This window comes from Lampetra planeri, unplaced genomic scaffold (genome assembly GCF_965212315.1).
Source record: "Lampetra planeri unplaced genomic scaffold, kcLamPlan1.2.h2 scaffold_2100, whole genome shotgun sequence".
NCBI classification, from domain to species: Eukaryota; Metazoa; Chordata; class Hyperoartia; order Petromyzontiformes; family Petromyzontidae; genus Lampetra; species Lampetra planeri.
The window spans coordinates 1-16,811 of NW_027614862.1; the positions used below are offsets into that span (position 1 = coordinate 1).

At 55.9% G+C, this 16,811-nt stretch overlaps 1 protein-coding gene across 1 annotated transcript; it reads right to left on the reverse strand.

The window, feature by feature from the left end:
• Positions 1–1,467: 1,467 nt before the first annotated feature.
• Positions 1,468–16,415, reverse strand: NCAPD2 (non-SMC condensin I complex subunit D2; the record flags this gene model as incomplete). The annotated part of the gene is made up of 3 exons (XM_078623240.1): positions 16,263–16,415; positions 7,263–7,338; positions 1,468–1,526 (listed from the first exon to the last, which is right to left on the reverse strand). Coding segments are annotated over exons 1-3 (247 nt in total), but the record flags the coding sequence as incomplete, so codon positions are not given.
• Positions 16,416–16,811: the final 396 nt, after the last annotated feature.

The window sequence follows — 16,811 nt, forward strand, 5'->3', positions numbered from 1 at the left end:
GTGAGGGGGTGGGAGTGGGAGGAGTGAGGGGTGGAGTGGGGAGAGTGAGGGGTGGAGTGGGAGAGTGAGGGGTGGAGTGGGAGTGAGGTGGAGTGGAGTGGTGAGAGTGAGGGAGTGGAGTGGAGAGTGGGTGAGTGGTGGGTGAGTGGGTGAGTGGATGGGAGTGGTGAGTGAGTGGTGAGTGGGTGGGTGAGTGGATGGGCGAGTGAGTGGGCGAGTGGGTGGGTGAGTGGGTGGGTGAGTGGATGGGCGAGTGAGTGGGTGAGTGGGTGGGTGAGTGGGTGGGTGAGTGGGCGAGTGAGTGGGTGAGTGGTGGGTGAGTGAGTGGGTGAGTGGATGGGCGAGTGAGTGGGTGAGTGGGTGGGTGAGTGGGTGGGTGAGTGGGTGTGAGTGGGTGAGTGGGTGAGTGGATGGGCGAGTGAGTGGGTGGTGGTGAGTGGGTGAGTGGGTGGGTGAGTGGGTGGGTGAGTGGGGTGAGTGGATGGGCGAGTGAGTGGGTGAGTGGGTGGGTGAGTGGTGTGAGTGGGTGAGTGAGTGGGTGAGTGGGTGGGTGAGTGGGTGAGTGGGTGGTGAGTGGGTGAGTGGGTGAGTGGATGGGCGAGTGGTGAGTGGGTGGTGAGTGGAGTGAGTGGGGGTGAGTGGGTGGGTGAGTGGGTTGTGAGTGGGTGGGTGTGTGAGGTGAGTGGGTGAGTGAGTGGGGGTGAGTGGGGTGAGTGGGTGGTGAGTGGGTGGGTGAGGTGGGTGAGTGGGTGAGTGGGTGGTGTGAGTGGGTGAGTGAGGTGGGTGAGTGGGTGAGGTGAGTGGGGTGAGTGGGTGAGTGGATGGGCGAGTGAGTGGGTGGGTGAGTGGGTGGGTGAGTGGGTTGTGAGTGGGTGAGTGGGTGGGTGAGTGGAGTGGGGTGAGTGGATGGGCGAGTGAGTGGGTGAGTGGGGTGGGGTGAGTGGGTGGGTGAGGTGGATGGGTGGAGTGGTGAGTGGGTGAGTGGTGAGTGGGTGGGTGAGTGGGTTGTGAGTGGGTGGGTGGGTGAGTGGGTGAGTGAGTGGGTGAGTGGGTGAGTGGATGGGCGAGTGGTGAGTGAGTGGGTTGTGAGTGGGGTGGTGTGAGTGGGTGAGTGGATGGGCGAGTGAGTGAGTGGGTTGTGAGTGGGTGGGTGAGTGGGTGGGTGAGTGAGTGGGTGGGTGAGTGAGTGAGTGAGTGGGTGGGTGGGTGGGTGAGTGGGTGGGTGAGTGGGTGGGTGAGTGGAGTGGGTGAGTGAGTGGGTGAGTGAGTGAGTGGGTGGTGTGGGTGGGTGAGTGGGTGAGTGAGTGAGTGGGTGGGTGGGTGGGTGAGTGGGTGGGTGAGTGGGTGAGTGAGTGGGTGAGTGAGTGAGTGGGTGAGTGGGTGGGTGAGTGGGGTGAGTGAGTGAGTGGGTGGGGTGGGTGGGTGAGTGAGTGGGTGAGTGAGGTGGGCGAGTGAGTGGGTACCCACCTTTGAGCATTGCCTCGTAATATCCATCCTTCAAATCCTGATCCAGGTTCTTGAAGTGGCTGTTGGTACAAAAAGGAAACCCAATTAAAGTCAAGCGCTGATGGGGAGCGGTGGTGCAGTGGTTAGCGCACTGTGTGTGTGTGGGGAGCGGTGGTGCAGTGGTTAGCGCACTGTGTGTGTGTGGGGAGCGGTGGTGCAGTGGTTAGCGCACTGTGTGTGTGTGGGGAGTGGTGGTGCAGTGGTTAGCGCACTGTGTGTGTGTGGGGAGTGGTGGTGGAGTGGTTAGCGCACTGTGTGTGTGTGGGGAGCGGTGGTGCAGTGGTTAGCGCACTGTGTGTGTGTGGGGAGCGGTGGTGCAGTGGTTAGCGCACTGTGTGTGTGTGGGGAGTGGTGGTGCAGTGGTTAGCGCACTGTGTGTGTGTGGGGAGTGGTGGTGGAGTGGTTAGCGCACTGTGTGTGTGTGGGGAGCGGTGGTGCAGTGGTTAGCGCACTGTGTGTGTGTGGGGAGCGGTGGTGCAGTGGTTAGCGCACTGTGTGTGTGTGGGGAGCGGTGGTGCAGTGGTTAGCGCACTGTGTGTGTGTGGGGAGTGGTGGTGCAGTGGTTAGCGCACTGTGTGTGTGTGGGGAGTGGTGGTGGAGTGGTTAGCGCACTGTGTGTGTGTGGGGAGCGGTGGTGCAGTGGTTAGCGCACTGTGTGTGTGTGGGGAGTGGTGGTGCAGTGGTTAGCACACTGTGTGTGTGTGGGGAGTGGTGGTGCAGTGGTTAGCGCACTGTGTGTGTGTGGGGAGCGGTGGTGCAGTGGTTAGCGCACTGTGTGTGTGTGGGGAGCGGGTGGTGCAGTGGTTAGCGCACTGTGTGTGTGTGGGGAGTGGTGGTGCAGTGGTTAGCGCACTGTGTGTGTGTGGGGAGTGGTGGTGGAGTGGTTAGCGCACTGTGTGTGTGTGGGGAGCGGTGGTGCAGTGGTTAGCGCACTGTGTGTGTGTGGGGAGTGGTGGTGCAGTGGTTAGCACACTGTGTGTGTGTGGGGAGTGGTGGTGCAGTGGTTAGCGCACTGTGTGTGTGTGGGGAGCGGTGGTGCAGTGGTTAGCGCACTGTGTGTGTGTGGGGAGTGGTGGTGCAGTGGTTAGCGCACTGTGTGTGTGTGTGTGGGGAGCGGGTGGTGCAGTGGTTAGCGCACTGTGTGTGTGTGGGGAGCGGTGGTGCAGTGGTTAGCGCACTGTGTGTGTGTGGGGAGCGGTGGTGCAGTGGTTAGCGCACTGTGTGTGTGTGGGGAGCGGTGGTGCAGTGGTTAGCGCACTGTGTGTGTGTGTGTGTGGGGAGCGGTGGTGCAGTGGTTAGCGCACTGTGTCTTTGTGGGGAGTGGTGGTACAGTGGTTAGCGCACTGTGTGTGTGTGGGGAGCGGTGGTGCAGTGGTTAGCGCACTGTGTGTGTGTGTGGGGAGCGGTGGTGCAGTGGTTAGCGCACTGTGTGTGTGTGGGGAGCGGTGGTGCAGTGGTTAGCGCACTGTGTGTGTGTGGGGAGCGGTGGTGCAGTGGTTAGCGCACTGTGTGTGTGTGGGGAGCGGTGGTGCAGTGGTTAGCGCACTGTGTGTGTGTGGGGAGCGGTGGTGCAGTGGTTAGCGCACTGTGTGTGTGTGGGGAGCGGTGGTGCAGTGGTTAGCGCACTGTGTGTGTGTGTGGGGAGCGGTGGTGCAGTGGTTAGCGCACTGTGTGTGTGTGGGGAGCGGTGGTGCAGTGGTTAGCGCACTGTGTGTGTGTGGGGAGCGGTGGTGCAGTGGTTAGCGCACTGTGTGTGTGTGGGGAGTGGTGGTGGAGTGGTTAGCGCACTGTGTGTGTGTGGGGAGCGGTGGTGCAGTGGTTAGCGCACTGTGTGTGTGTGGGGAGCGGTGGTGCAGTGGTTAGCGCACTGTGTGTGTGTGGGGGAGCGGTGGTGCAGTGGTTAGCGCACTGTGTGTGTGTGGGGAGCGGTGGTGCAGTGGTTAGCGCACTGTGTGTGTGTGTGTGGGGAGCGGTGGTGCAGTGGTTAGCGCACTGTGTGTGTGTGGGGGAGCGGTGGTGCAGTGGTTAGCGCACTGTGTGTGTGTGTGTGTGGGGAGCGGTGGTGCAGTGGTTAGCGCACTGTGTGTGTGTGTGTGGGGAGCGGTGGTGCAGTGGTTAGCGCACTGTGTCTTTGTGGGGAGTGGTGGTACAGTGGTTAGCGCACTGTGTGTGTGTGGGGAGCGGTGGTGCAGTGGTTAGCGCACTGTGTGTGGGGAGTGGTGGTGCAGTGGTTAGCGCACTGTGTGTGGGGAGTGGTGGTGCAGTGGTTAGCGCACTGTGTGTGTGTGTGTGGGGAGTGGTGGTGCAGTGGTTAGCGCACTGTGTGTGTGTGTGTGTGGGGAGTGGTGGTGCAGTGGTTAGCGCACTGTGTGTGTGTGTGTGTGGGGAGCGGTGGTGCAGTGGTTAGCGCACTGTGTGTGTGTGTGTGTGGGGAGCGGTGATGCAGTGGTTAGCGCACTGTGTGTGTGTGTGTGGGGAGCGGTGGTGCAGTGGTTAGCACACTGTGTGTGTGTGTGGGGAGCGGTGGTGCAGTGGTTAGCACACTGTGTGTGTGTGTGTGGGGAGCGGTGGTGCAGTGGTTAGCGCACTGTGTGTGTGTGGGGAGCGGTGGTGCAGTGGTTAGCGCACTGTGTGTGTGTGGGGAGCGGTGGTGCAGTGGTTAGCGCACTGTGTGTGTGTGTGGGGAGCGGTGGTGCAGTGGTTAGCGCACTGTGTGTGTGTGTGGGGAGCGGTGGTGCAGTGGTTAGCGCACTGTGTGTGTGTGTGGGGAGTGGTGGTGCAGTGGTTAGCGCACTGTGTGTGTGTGTGTGTGGGGAGTGGTGGTGCAGTGGTTAGCGCACTGTGTGTGTGTGTGTGTGGGGAGCGGTGGTGCAGTGGTTAGCACACTGTGTGTGTGTGTGGGGAGCGGTGGTGCAGTGGTTAGCGCACTGTGTGTGTGTGGGGAGCGGTGGTGCAGTGGTTAGCGCACTGTGTGTGTGTGGGGAGCGGTGGTGCAGTGGTTAGCGCACTGTGTGTGTGTGTGTGTGGGGAGTGGTGGTGCAGTGGTTAGCGCACTGTGTGTGTGTGTGGGGAGCGGTGGTGCAGTGGTTAGCGCACTGTGTGTGTGTGTGTGTGGGGAGCGGTGATGCAGTGGTTAGCGCACTGTGTGTGTGTGGGGAGCGGTGGTGCAGTGGTTAGCACACTGTGTGTGTGTGTGGGGAGCGGTGGTGCAGTGGTTAGCGCACTGTGTGTGTGTGGGGAGCGGTGGTGCAGTGGTTAGCGCACTGTGTGTGTGTGGGGAGCGGTGGTGCAGTGGTTAGCGCACTGTGTGTGTGTGGGGAGCGGTGGTGCAGTGGTTAGCACACTGTGTGTGTGTGTGGGGAGCGGTGGTGCAGTGGTTAGCGCACTGTGTGTGTGTGGGGAGCGGTGATGCAGTGGTTAGCGCACTGTGTGTGTGTGGGGAGCGGTGGTGCAGTGGTTAGCGCACTGTGTGTGTGTGGGGAGCGGTGGTGCAGTGGTTAGCGCACTGTGTGTGTGTGGGGAGCGGTGGTGCAGTGGTTAGCGCACTGTGTGTGTGTGGGGAGCGGTGATGCAGTGGTTAGCGCACTGTGTGTGTGTGGGGAGCGGTGGTGCAGTGGTTAGCGCACTGTGTGTGTGTGGGGAGCGGTGATGCAGTGGTTAGCGCACTGTGTGTGTGTGGGGAGCGGTGTATAGTTTATACAGCACGCTACTGTAAATTGTTTTGTTTTGCTAAATTATCACCTTTCTTTAAGGCTTCTGGGCAGAGGTCGCAAACGGGTTTTGATTCCTTACCCGTACCCGTACCCGTACCCGGCCGTACCCTACCCTACTCTACCCGTACCCGTACCCGGCCGTACCCTACCCTACTCTACCCGTACCCGTACCCGGCCGTACCCTACCCTACTCTACCCGTACCCGTACCCGGCCGTACCCTACCCTACTCTACCCGTACCCGTACCCGGCCGTACCCTACCCTACTCTACCCGTACCCGTACCCGGCCGTACCCTACCCTACTCTACCCGTACCCGTACCCGGCCGTACCCTACCCTACTCTACCCGTACCCGTACCCGGCCGTAGCCTACCCTACTCTACCCGTACCCGTACCCGGCCGTACCCTACCCTACTCTACCCGTACCCGTACCCGGCCGTACCCTACCCTACTCTACCCGTACCCGTACCCGGCCGCACCAGGGTCGCAAACGGGTACCCGGCCGGGTACGGGTATCAGGTAGGGTACGGGTATCGGGTAGGGTACGGGTATCGGGTAGGGTACGGGTATCGGGTAGGGTACGGGTATCGTGTAGGGTACGGGTATCGGGTAGGGTACGGGTATCGGGTAGGGTACGGGTATCGGGTAGGGTACGGGTATCGGGTAGGGTACGGGTATCGGGTAGGGTACGGGTATCGGGTAGGGTACGGGTATCGGGTAGGGTACGGGTATCGTGTAGGGTACGGGTATCGGGTAGGGTACGGGTATCGGGTAGGGTACGGGTATCGGGTAGGGTACGGGTATCGGGTAGGGTACGGGTATCGGGTAGGGTACGGGTATCGGGTAGGGTACGGGCGTCGGGTAGGGTACGGGTATCGGGTATCGGGTAGGGTGTCGGGTAGGGTACGGGTATCGGTTAGGGTACGGGTATCGGGTAGGGTATCGGGTAGGGTACGGGTATCGGGTAGGGTACGGGTATCGGTTAGGGTACGGGTATCTGGTAGGGTACGGGTATCGGTTAGGGTACGGGTATCTGGTAGGGTACGGGTATCGGGTAGGGTACGGGTGTCGGGTAGGGTACGGGTATCGGGTAGGGTACGGGTATCGGGTAGGGTACGGGTATCGGGTAGGGTACGGGCGTCGGGTAGGGTACGGGCATCGGGTAGGGTACGGGTATCGGGTAGGGTACGGGTATCGGGTAGGGTACGGGTATCGGGTAGGGTAGGGCATCGGGTAGGGTACGGGTATCGGGTAGGGTAGGGTATCGGGTAGGGTACGGGTATCGGGTAGGGTACGGGTATCGGGTAGGGTACGGGTGTCGGGTAGGGTACGGGTATCGGGTAGGGTACGGGTGTCGGGTAGGGTACGGGTGTCGGGTAGGGTACGGGTGTCGGGTAGGGTACGGGTATCGGGTAGGGTACGGGTATCGGGTAGGGTACGGGTATCGGGTAGGGTACGGGTGTCGGGTAGGGTACGGGTGTCGGGTAGGGTACGGGTGTCGGGTAGGGTACGGGTATCGGGTAGGGTACGGGTATCGGGTAGGGTACGGGTGTCGGGTAGGGTACGGGTGTCGGGTAGGGTACGGGTATCGGGTAGGGTACGGGTATCGGGTAGGGTACGGGTATCGGGTAACGCATCTCCATCTGAGTAGAGGAGTGCCTGTATTTAAATCCTTTATATGAAGTTCCACTCGCTTGCTTGCTTGCGCGCTTAGGACCGTGCAAATCTTTCGCTCGTTTTTTAACCCACTTCCCGTGACACAATCGAGCTGACACTTTGCACAGAGACTCGTTGCGCGTGACGATTGATGTTCGTGAAAAAAAAATGTGCAAAATGTTACACTTTTTAGGATTTTTTTTATTTTTATTTAATTACCAATTTCTTAATGGTGCCATGCAATCATCTGACCCATAGGTGGCAGCCATCTCAAGCCAGAGGACGAGAGGACTCTAGCCGCCACGCATATAAAGGATTTAGAGTGAAACACTTTGTTTTTACGGGTTTTTAATTTAGTCTAACAGCTGAGTGTGCAAGGGGAGACTGACTGCAGGAAGCTGTAGACGTCATCAAAGTGGTCCAGGATGGACAGGCCTCCACAGGAGCGCAGCGCGGCCTTGAACACTGCGGAGAGAGAGAGGGGGGAGAGTGTCACTGTGTGTCACAGCATTTGACTGCGTGTCTGTGTGAGTGTCTGTGTGTCTCTGTGTGTGTGTGTCTGTGTGTGTGTGTCTGTCTGTGTGTGTGTCTCTGTGTGAGTGTCTGTGTGTCTCTGTGTGTGTGTGTGTCTGTCTGTGTGTGTGTCTCTGTGTGAGTGTCACTGTGTGTGTCACTGTGTGTCACTGTGTGTCACTGTGTGTGTGTGTGTCTCTGTGTGAGTGTCACTGTGTGTGTCACTGTGTGTCACTGTGTGTGTGTGTGTCTCTGTGTGAGTGTCACTGTGTGTGTCACTGTGTGTGTCACTGTGTGTGTGTGTGTCTCTGTGTGAGTGTCTCTGTGTGAGTGTCACTGTGTGTGTCACTGTGTGTCACTGTGTGTGTGTGTGTGTCTGTGTGAGTGTCTGTGTGTGTCTGTGTGTGTGTGTGTGTCTGTGTGTGTCACTGTGTGTGTGTGTGTCTGTGTGTGTGTCACCGTGTGTGTCTCTGTGTGAGTGTCACTGTGTGTGTCACTGTGTGTGTCACTGTGTGTGTGTGTGTCTCTGTGTGAGTGTCTCTGTGTGAGTGTCACTGTGTGTGTCACTGTGTGTCACTGTGTGTGTGTGTGTCTCTGTGTGAGTGTCTCTGTGTGAGTGTCACTGTGTGTGTCACTGTGTGTGTGTGTCTTTGTGTGTCACAGCATGTGACTGCGTGTCTGTGTGAGTGTCTGTGTGTCTCTGTGTGTGTGTGTCTGTGTGTGTGTGTGTGTGTCTGTGTGTGTGTGTGTGTCTGTGTGAGTGTCTGTGTGTCTGTGTGTGTGTGTGTGTCTGTGCGAGTGTCTGTGTGTCTCTGTGTGTGTGTGTGTGTCTGTGTGTGTGTCACCGTGTGTGTCTGTGTGTGAGTGTCACTGTGTGTGTCACTGTGTGTGTCTGTGTGTGTGTGTGTCACGGTGTGTGTCACAGCATGTGACTGCGTGTCTGTGTGAGTGTCTGTGTGTCTCTGTGTGTGTGTGTGTGTCTGTGTGTGTGTCACCGTATGTGTCTGTGTGTGAGTGTCACTGTGTGTGTCACTGTGTGTGTGTGTGTCTGTGTGTGTGTCACCGTGTGTGTCTCTGTGTGAGTGTCACTGTGTGTGTCACTGTGTGTCACTGTGTGTGTGTCACTGTGTGAGTGTCTCTGTGAGTGTCACTGTGTGTGTGTCACTGTGAGTGTCACTGTGTGTGTCTGTGTGTGAGTGTCACTGTGTGTGTCTGTGTGAGTGTCTCTGTGTGTGTCACTGTGTGTGTCACTGTGTGTAAGTGTCACTGTGTGTCACTGTGTGTGTGTGTCACTGTGTGTGTGTGTCACTGTGTGTCACTGTGTGTGTGTCACTGTGTGTGTGTGTCACTGTGTGTGTGTGTCACTGTGTGTCACTGTGTGTGTGTGTCACTGTGTGTGTGTGTCACTGTGTGTGTGTGTCACTGTGTGTCTGTCTGTGTGTGTGTCCCTGTGTGTGTGTCCCTGTGTGTGTGTCCCTGTGTGTGTGTCACTGTGTGTGTGTGTGTCACTGTGTGTGTGTGTCACTGTGTGTGTGTCACTGTGTGTCTCTGTGTATGTCACTGTGTGTGTGTGCCACTGTGTGTGTGTGTCACTGTGTGTCTGTGTGTCACTGTGTGTGTGTGTGTCACTGTGTGTCTCTGTGTGTGTCACTGTGTGTGTCACTGTGTGTGTGTCACTATGTGTGTCACTGTGTGTGTGTGTGTCACTGTGTGTGTACACTGTGTGTGTCACTGTGTGTGTGTCACTGTGTGTGTGTCACTGTGTCTGTGTGTGTCACTGTGTGTGTCACTGTGTGTGTCACTCTGTGTGTCACTGTGTGTGTGTGTCACTGTGTGTGTGTCTCTGTGTGTGTGTGTGTCACTGTGTGTGTGTCACTGTGTCTGTGTGTGTGTGTCACTGTGTGTGTGTGTGTCACTGTGTGTGTCACTGTGTGTGTGTGTCACTGTGTGTGTGTCACTGTGTGTGTGTCACTGTATGTGTGTGTCACTGTGTGTGTGTGTGTCACTGTGTCACTGTGTGTCACTGTGTGTGTCACTGTGTGTGTCATTGTGTGTGTCACTGTGTGTCACTGTGAGTGTCTCTGTGTGTTTGTGTCACTGTGTGTGTGTGTCACTGTGTGTGTGTCACTGTGTGTGTGTCACTGTGTGTCACTGTGTGTGTCTCTGTGTGTGTGTGTCTCTGTGTGTGTGTGTCACTGTGTGTGTGTGTGTCACTGTGTGTGTGTGTGTGTCACTGTGTGTGTGTCACTGTATGTGTGTGTGTCACTGTGTGTGTGTCACTGTGTCACTGTGTGTGTCACTGTGTGTGTCACTGTGAGTGTCTCTGTGTGTGTGTGTCACTGTGTGTGTGTGTGTCACTGTGTGTGTGTGTGTCAGTGTGTCACTGTGTGTGTCACTGTGTGTGTCATTGTGTGTGTCATTGTGTGTGTCACTGTGTGTCACTGTGTGTGTCACTGTGTGTGTCACTGTGTGTGTGTGTCACTGTGTGTGTGTGTGTCACTGTGTGTGTCACTGTGTGTGTCACTGTGTCTGTCATTGTGTGTGTCACTGTGTGTCACTGTGAGTGTCTCTGTGTGTGTGTGTCACTGTGTGTGTGTCACTGTGTGTGTGTGTGTCACTGTCACTGTGTGTGTCACTGTGTGTGTGTGTGACTGTGTGTGTCATTGTGTGTGTCACTGTGTGTCACTGTGTGTGTCACTGTGTGTGTGTGTCACTGTGTGTGTGTGTCTGTGTGTGTGTGTCACTGTGTGTGTCATTGTGTGTGTCACTGTGTGTCACTGTGAGTGTCTCTGTGTGTGTGTGTGTCACTGTGTGTGTGTGCGTCACTGTGTGTGTGTCACTGTGTGTGAGTGTGTCACTGTGTGTGTGTGTGTGTCACTGTGTGTGTGTCACTGTGTGTGTGTCACTGTGTGTGTGTGTGTCACTGTGTGTGTGTGTGTGTCACTGTGTGTGTCACTGTGTGTGTGTGTGTCACTGTGTGTGTGTCACTGTGTGTGTGTCACTGTGTGTGTGTCACTGTGTGTGTGTGTGTCACTGTGTGTGTCACTGTGTGTGTGTCACTGTGTGTGTGTGTGTCACTGTGTGTGTGTGTCACTGTGTGTGTGTGTGTCACTGTGTGTGTGTCACTGTGTGTGTGTGTGTCACTGTGTGTGTGTGTCACTGTGTGTGTGTGTGTCACTGTGTGTGTCACTGTGTGTGTGTGTGTCACTGTGTGTGTGTGTCACTGTGTGTGTTTGTCACTGTGTGTGTCACTGCATGTCTGTGTGTGTGTCACTGTGTGTGTCACTGCATGTCTGTGTGTGTGTCACTGTGTGTGTCACTGTGTGTGTGTGTGTCACTGTGTGTGTCACTGTGTGTGTGTGTGTCACTGTGTGTGTCACTGTGTGTGTCACTGTGTGTGTGTCACTGTGTGTGTGTGTGTCACTGTGTGTGTGTCACTGTGTGTGTCACTGTGTGTGTGTGTGTCACTGTGTGTGTGTGTGTCACTGTGTGTGTGTGTCACTGTGTGTGTCACTGCATGTCTGTGTGTGTGTCACCGTGTAGACGTTGAGCGAGCAGTCTGGGTACCACCAGCTCCACCACCGAGTACTGTGTGTGTGTCACTGTGTGTGTGTGTCACTGTGTGTGTGTCACTGTGTGTGTGTCACTGTGTGTGTGTGTGTCACTGTGTGTGTGTCACTGTGTGTCACTGTGTGTATGTGTCACTGTGTGTGTGTGTCACTGTGTGTGTGTGTGTCACTGTGTGTCTCTGTGTGTGTGTGTGTGTCACTGTGTGTGTGTGTGTCACTGTGTGTGTGTGTCACTGTGTGTGTGTCACTGTGTGTGTCACTGTGTGTGTGTGTGTCACCGTGCAGACGCTGAGCGAGCAGTCTGGGTACCACCAGCTCCACCACCGAGTACTGTGTGTGTGTGTCACTGTGTGTCACTGTGTGTGTGTGTCACTGTGTGTGTCACTGTGTGTGTGTGTCACTGTGTCTCTGTGTGTGTGTGTGTCACTGTGTGTGTGTGTCACTGTGTGTCTCTGTGTGTGTGTGTCTCTGTGTGTGTGTGTGTCACTGTGTGTGTGTCACTGTGTGTCACTGTGTGTGTGTGTGTCACTGTGTGTGTGTCACTGTGTGTGTGTGTCACTGTGTCTCTGTGTGTGTGTGTGTCACTGTGTGTGTGTGTCACTGTGTGTCTCTGTGTGTGTGTGTGTCTCTGTGTGTGTGTGTGTGTCACTGTGTGTGTGTGTGTCACTGTGTGTGTGTGTCACTGTGTGTGTCTCTGTGTGAGTGTCACTGTGTGTGTGTGTCACTGTGTGTGTGTCTCTGTGTGTGTGTCACTGTGTGTGTCACTGTGTGTGTGTCACTGTGTGTGTGTGTCACTCTGTGTGTCACTGTGTGTGTGTGTCACTGTGTGTGTGTCACTGTGCGTGTGTGTCACTGTGTGTGTGTGTCACTGTGTGTGTGTCTCTGTGTGTGTGTGTGTCACTGTGTGTGTGTCACTGTGTCTGTGTGTCACTGTGTGTGTGTCACTGTGTGTGTCACTGTGTGTGTGTGTCACTGTGTGTGTGTCACTGTATGTGTGTGTCACTGTGTGTGTGTGTGTCACTGTGTCACTGTGTGTCACTGTGTGTGTCACTGTGTGTGTCATTGTGTGTGTCACTGTGTGTCACTGTGAATGTCTCTGTGTGTTTGTGTCACTGTGTGTGTGTGTGTCACTGTGTGTGTGTCACTGTGTGTGTGTCACTGTGTGTCACTGTGTGTGTCTCTGTGTGTGTGTGTCTCTGTGTGTGTGTGTCACTGTGTGTGTGTGTGTGTCACTGTGTGTGTGTGTGTGTCACTGTGTGTGTGTCACTGTATGTGTGTGTGTCACTGTGTGTGTGTCACTGTGTCACTGTGTGTGTCACTGTGTGTGTGTGTCTCTGTGTGTGTGTGTCACTGTGTGTGTGTGTGTCACTGTGTCACTGTGTGTGTCACTGTGTGTGTCACTGTGTGTGTCATTGTGTGTGTCATTGTGTGTGTCACTGTGTGTGTCACTGTGTGTGTCACTGTGTGTGTGTGTCACTGTGTGTGTGTGTGTCACTGTGTGTGTCACTGTGTGTGTCACTGTGTCTGTCATTGTATGTGTCACTGTGTGTCACTGTGAGTGTCTCTGTGTGTGTGTGTCACTGTGTGTGTGTCACTGTGTGTGTGTGTGTCACTGTCACTGTGTGTGTCACTGTGTGTGTGACTGTGTGTGTCATTGTGTGTGTCACTGTGTGTCACTGTGTGTGTCACTGTGTGTGTCACTGTGTGTGTGTGTCACTGTGTGTGTGTGTGTCACTGTGTGTGTCACTGTGTGTGTCACTGTGTGTGTCACTGTGTGTGTGTGTCACTGTGTGTGTGTGTGTCACTGTGTGTGTCACTGTGTGTGTCACTGTGTCTGTCATTGTATGTGTCACTGTGTGTCACTGTGAGTGTCTCTGTGTGTGTGTGTCACTGTGTGTGTGTCACTGTGTGTGTGTGTGTCACTGTCACTGTGTGTGTCACTGTGTGTGTGACTGTGTGTGTCATTGTGTGTGTCACTGTGTGTCACTGTGTGTGTCACTGTGTGTGTGTGTCACTGTGTGTGTGTGTCTGTGTGTGTGTGTCACTGTGTGTGTCATTGTGTGTGTCACTGTGTGTCACTGTGAGTGTCTCTGTGTGTGTGTGTGTCACTGTGTGTGTGTGTGTCACTGTGTGTGTGTGCGTCACTGTGTGTGTGTCACTGTGTGTGTGTGTCACTGTGTGTGTGTGTGTGTGTCACTGTGTGTGTGTCACTGTGTGTGTGTCACTGTGTGTGTGTGTGTCACTGTGTGTGTGTGTGTGTCACTGTGTGTGTGTGTCACTGTGTGTGTCACTGTGTGTGTGTGTGTGTCACTGTGTGTGTGTCACTGTGTGTGTGTCACTGTGTGTGTGTGTGTCACTGTGTGTGTGTCACTGTGTGTGTGTGTGTGTCACTGTGTGTGTGTGTCACTGTGTGTGTGTCACTGTGTGTGTGTGTGTCACTGTGTGTGTCACTGTGTGTGTGTCACTGTGTGTGTGTGTGTCACTGTGTGTGTGTGTCACTGTGTGTGTGTGTGTGTCACTGTGTGTGTGTCACTGTGTGTGTGTGTGTCACACACTGCCCTATATGACATCATAACAACAGTCTGGACCACTGGACGGGTTCCGCAGGACTGGAAGGATGCCCTGGTGGTCCCCCTCTTTAAGAAGGGGGACCGTACCGACTGTAACAACTACAGGGGCATCTCACTCCTCAGTGTGCCGGGTAAGGTCCTGGCAAGGATTATTCAACATCGCCTTGCTAGGCATGCTGAGGAGAGGCTTGCGGAGCCCCAATGTGGTTTCAGGAAAGGGCGGTCCTGCACAGATGCCATATTTTCTGTCCGTCTGCTACAGCAGAGGTGTAGGGAATTCCAAAAAGACCTACATCTCTGCTTTATTGACCTGGTCAAGGCCTATGATACCATCAGTAGGACTGGGCTCTGGGTTGTTCTTCGTGCTTTCGGAGTCCCTGACCCTCTGCTCACGATCATTAAGGACCTTCATGATGGTGAGCGGGCCCGGGTAAAACTACGTGGCCGGGAGTCGGAGCCTTTCCCTGTACACCTTGGGGTGCGACAGGGATGTCCTCTGGCTCCCACATTATTTAACATCTATTTCGACTGCGTAGTTCGTGAAGCCTTCAATAGCTGTACCGGGGGAATTACCATTTGGTACAGATACAATGGGAGGCTGATCGACGCCCGGGTGCGATCAAGGGATGGCTCCCTATTGGTCAACCACGTTATGTATGCCGATGATTTGGTAATAGCTGCTCATTCAGAAGAGGAGTTGGAGACGCTGCTGCTGAGACTGGAGCGTGCCACTAAGAGGTGGGGCCTTACCATCAGCCCCACCAAAACTAAGCACCTGCCTGGGTATTTTGTACCATCGGGCACTCCGCCCCCACAACTCCCAATCGGTGATGGGGCAGTTGTGGAGAGAGTAGAGAGTTTCCCATACCTGGGCAGTGTGCTCATGACCGGCTCCAGTTTATCAGCAGAGGTCTCACTCCGAATCAGTCGAGCGGCAATATCTTTTCATCGGTTGCGTAACGCTGTGTGGAAGCTACCTGGTCTGTCGCTCCGCACGAAGCTTCAGGTCTTCTCGGCCACGGTCATTCCCTCCCTTCTCTATGCTTGCGAAACGTGGACCCCCCTAGTGGAGCATCTTCGCCGGTTGGAAACATTTAGGCTGGCCTGCCTACGATCCATCCTGGGTTTAACCAGGCTGGATTGTGTGAGGAGCTCACAAGTCCTTGAAAGATCTGGGCAAAGTCCCATCAGTGAGCTCCTCCGGCAGGCAAGGCTGCGTTGGCTGGGTCATGTAGCCCGCATGCCCAGCCACCGCATGCCTAAACAGCTTTTGTTCGGCCGGATCGAGGGGGCTAAACGGGCGCGGCACGGGCTAGAGAAGAGATGGAGTGATGTGGTACAGGAGGACGTGGAGCTGAGTGGACTTGCCGATGACTGGTACCAGCGGTGTCAAGATCGGCCTCAGTGGAGGAGGCTCGTGAAGGACGCTACTGGGCAGTTGGAGGCAGTCGCCCTCCAACAACAACGGAGGGCGGAGGAGCGACGCTCACAACAACGAGCGGAGCGCCGGGTGGCTAAAGCACAGCAAGTTGGCACAGTAGGGGGCACAGGTGGTGCATCAGCCAGTCATCTCGGTCATCTCGGTCAGTCGACCCGTGGCACCTGGGTCTGCCCCGTGACCTCCTGCCAGCGGGCGTTCGACACTTCACGTGGCCTCAAGGTGCACATGGCCTGGCACAAGCGTCGTGGTGACGTCACCGCCACTTAGTGGCGAATGGCGGTTGTTGTTGTTGTTGTTGTGTGTCACTGTGTGTATGTGTCACTGTGTGTGTGTGTCACTGTGTGTGTGTGTGGTCACTGTGTGTCTCTGTGTGTGTGTGTGTGTCACTGTGTGTGTGTGTGTGTCACTGTGTGTGTGTCACTGTGTGTGTCACTGCATGTCTGTGTGGTGTGTCACCGTGCAGACGCTGAGCGAGCAGTCTGGGTACCACCAGCTCCACCACCGAGTACTGTGTGTGTGTGTCACTGTGTGTCACTGTGTGTGTGTCACTGTGTGTGTGTGTCACTGTGTCTCTGTGTGTGTGTGTGTCACTGTGTGTGTGTGTGTCACTGTGTGTCTCTGTGTGTGTGTGTGTCTCTGTGTGTGTGTGTCACTGTGTGTGTGTCACTGTGTGTCACTGTGTGTGTGTCACTGTGTGTGTGTCACTGTGTGTGTGTGTCTCTGTGTGTGTGTCACTGTGTGTGTGTGTCACTGTGTGTCTCTGTGTGTGTGTGTGTCTCTGTGTGTGTGTGTGTCACTGTGTGTGTGTCACTGTGTGTGTCTCTGTGTGAGTGTCACTGTGTGTGTGTGTCACTGTGTGTGTGTGTGTCTCTGTGTGTGTGTCACTGTGTGTGTCACTGTGTGTGTGTCACTGTGTGTGTGTGTCACTGTGTGTGTCACTGTGTGTGTGTCTGTGTGTGTGTGTCACCGTGCAGACGCTGAGCGAGCAGTCTGGGTACCACCAGCTCCACCACCGAGTACTGTGTGTGTGTGTCACTGTGTGTGTGTGTGTGTGTCACTGTGTGTGTGTCACTGTGTGTGTGTGTGTGTCACTGTGTGTGTGTGTGTGTCACCGTGCAGACCGCTGAGCGAGCAGTCTGGGTACCACCAGCTCCACCACCGAGTACTGTGTGTGTGTCACTGTGTGTGTGTCACTGTGTGTGTGTGTGTCACTGTGTGTGTGTCACTGTGTGTGTGTGTCACTGTGTGTGTGTGTCACTGTGTGTGTGTGTGTGTCACTGTGTGTGTGTGTGTCACCGTGCAGACGCTGAGCGAGCAGTCTGGGTACCACCAGCTCCACCACCGAGTACTGATCCGCTCCGTGGCTGTTCCTCAACTCCGAGAACGCCAGCGGAGCCACGAACTCCATCTCCTCGCGGGACGTCAACCGTGGAACGAAGCTGACGGTCCCCTCCTGTGTAGCCCACGCAGAGCGGTGGGGGGGGTGGGGGGTGGTGGGGGTGGGGGTGAGGGGGGTGGGGGGTGGTGGGGGGTGGTGGGGGGTGGTGGGTGGTGAAGAGTGGTGGGGGGTGGTGGGGTGGTGGTGGTGGTGGGGGGGTGGGGAAGTGGTGGTGGGGGTGGTGGGGGGGGTGGGTGGGGGTAGTGGGGGGTGGTGGGGGGTGGGTGGGGGGGTGGGTGGGGGTAGTGGGGGGTGGTGGGGGGTGGGTGGGGGGGTGGTGGGGGGGTGGGGAAGGTGGGGGGTGGTGGAGGGGCAAGCGGTGGTTAGAGGTGCCTACAGAGGCCGGCAAACGCACACTCACTGATTTAGTCACTCAGCCACTAACTCATCTACTCACTCATCTACTC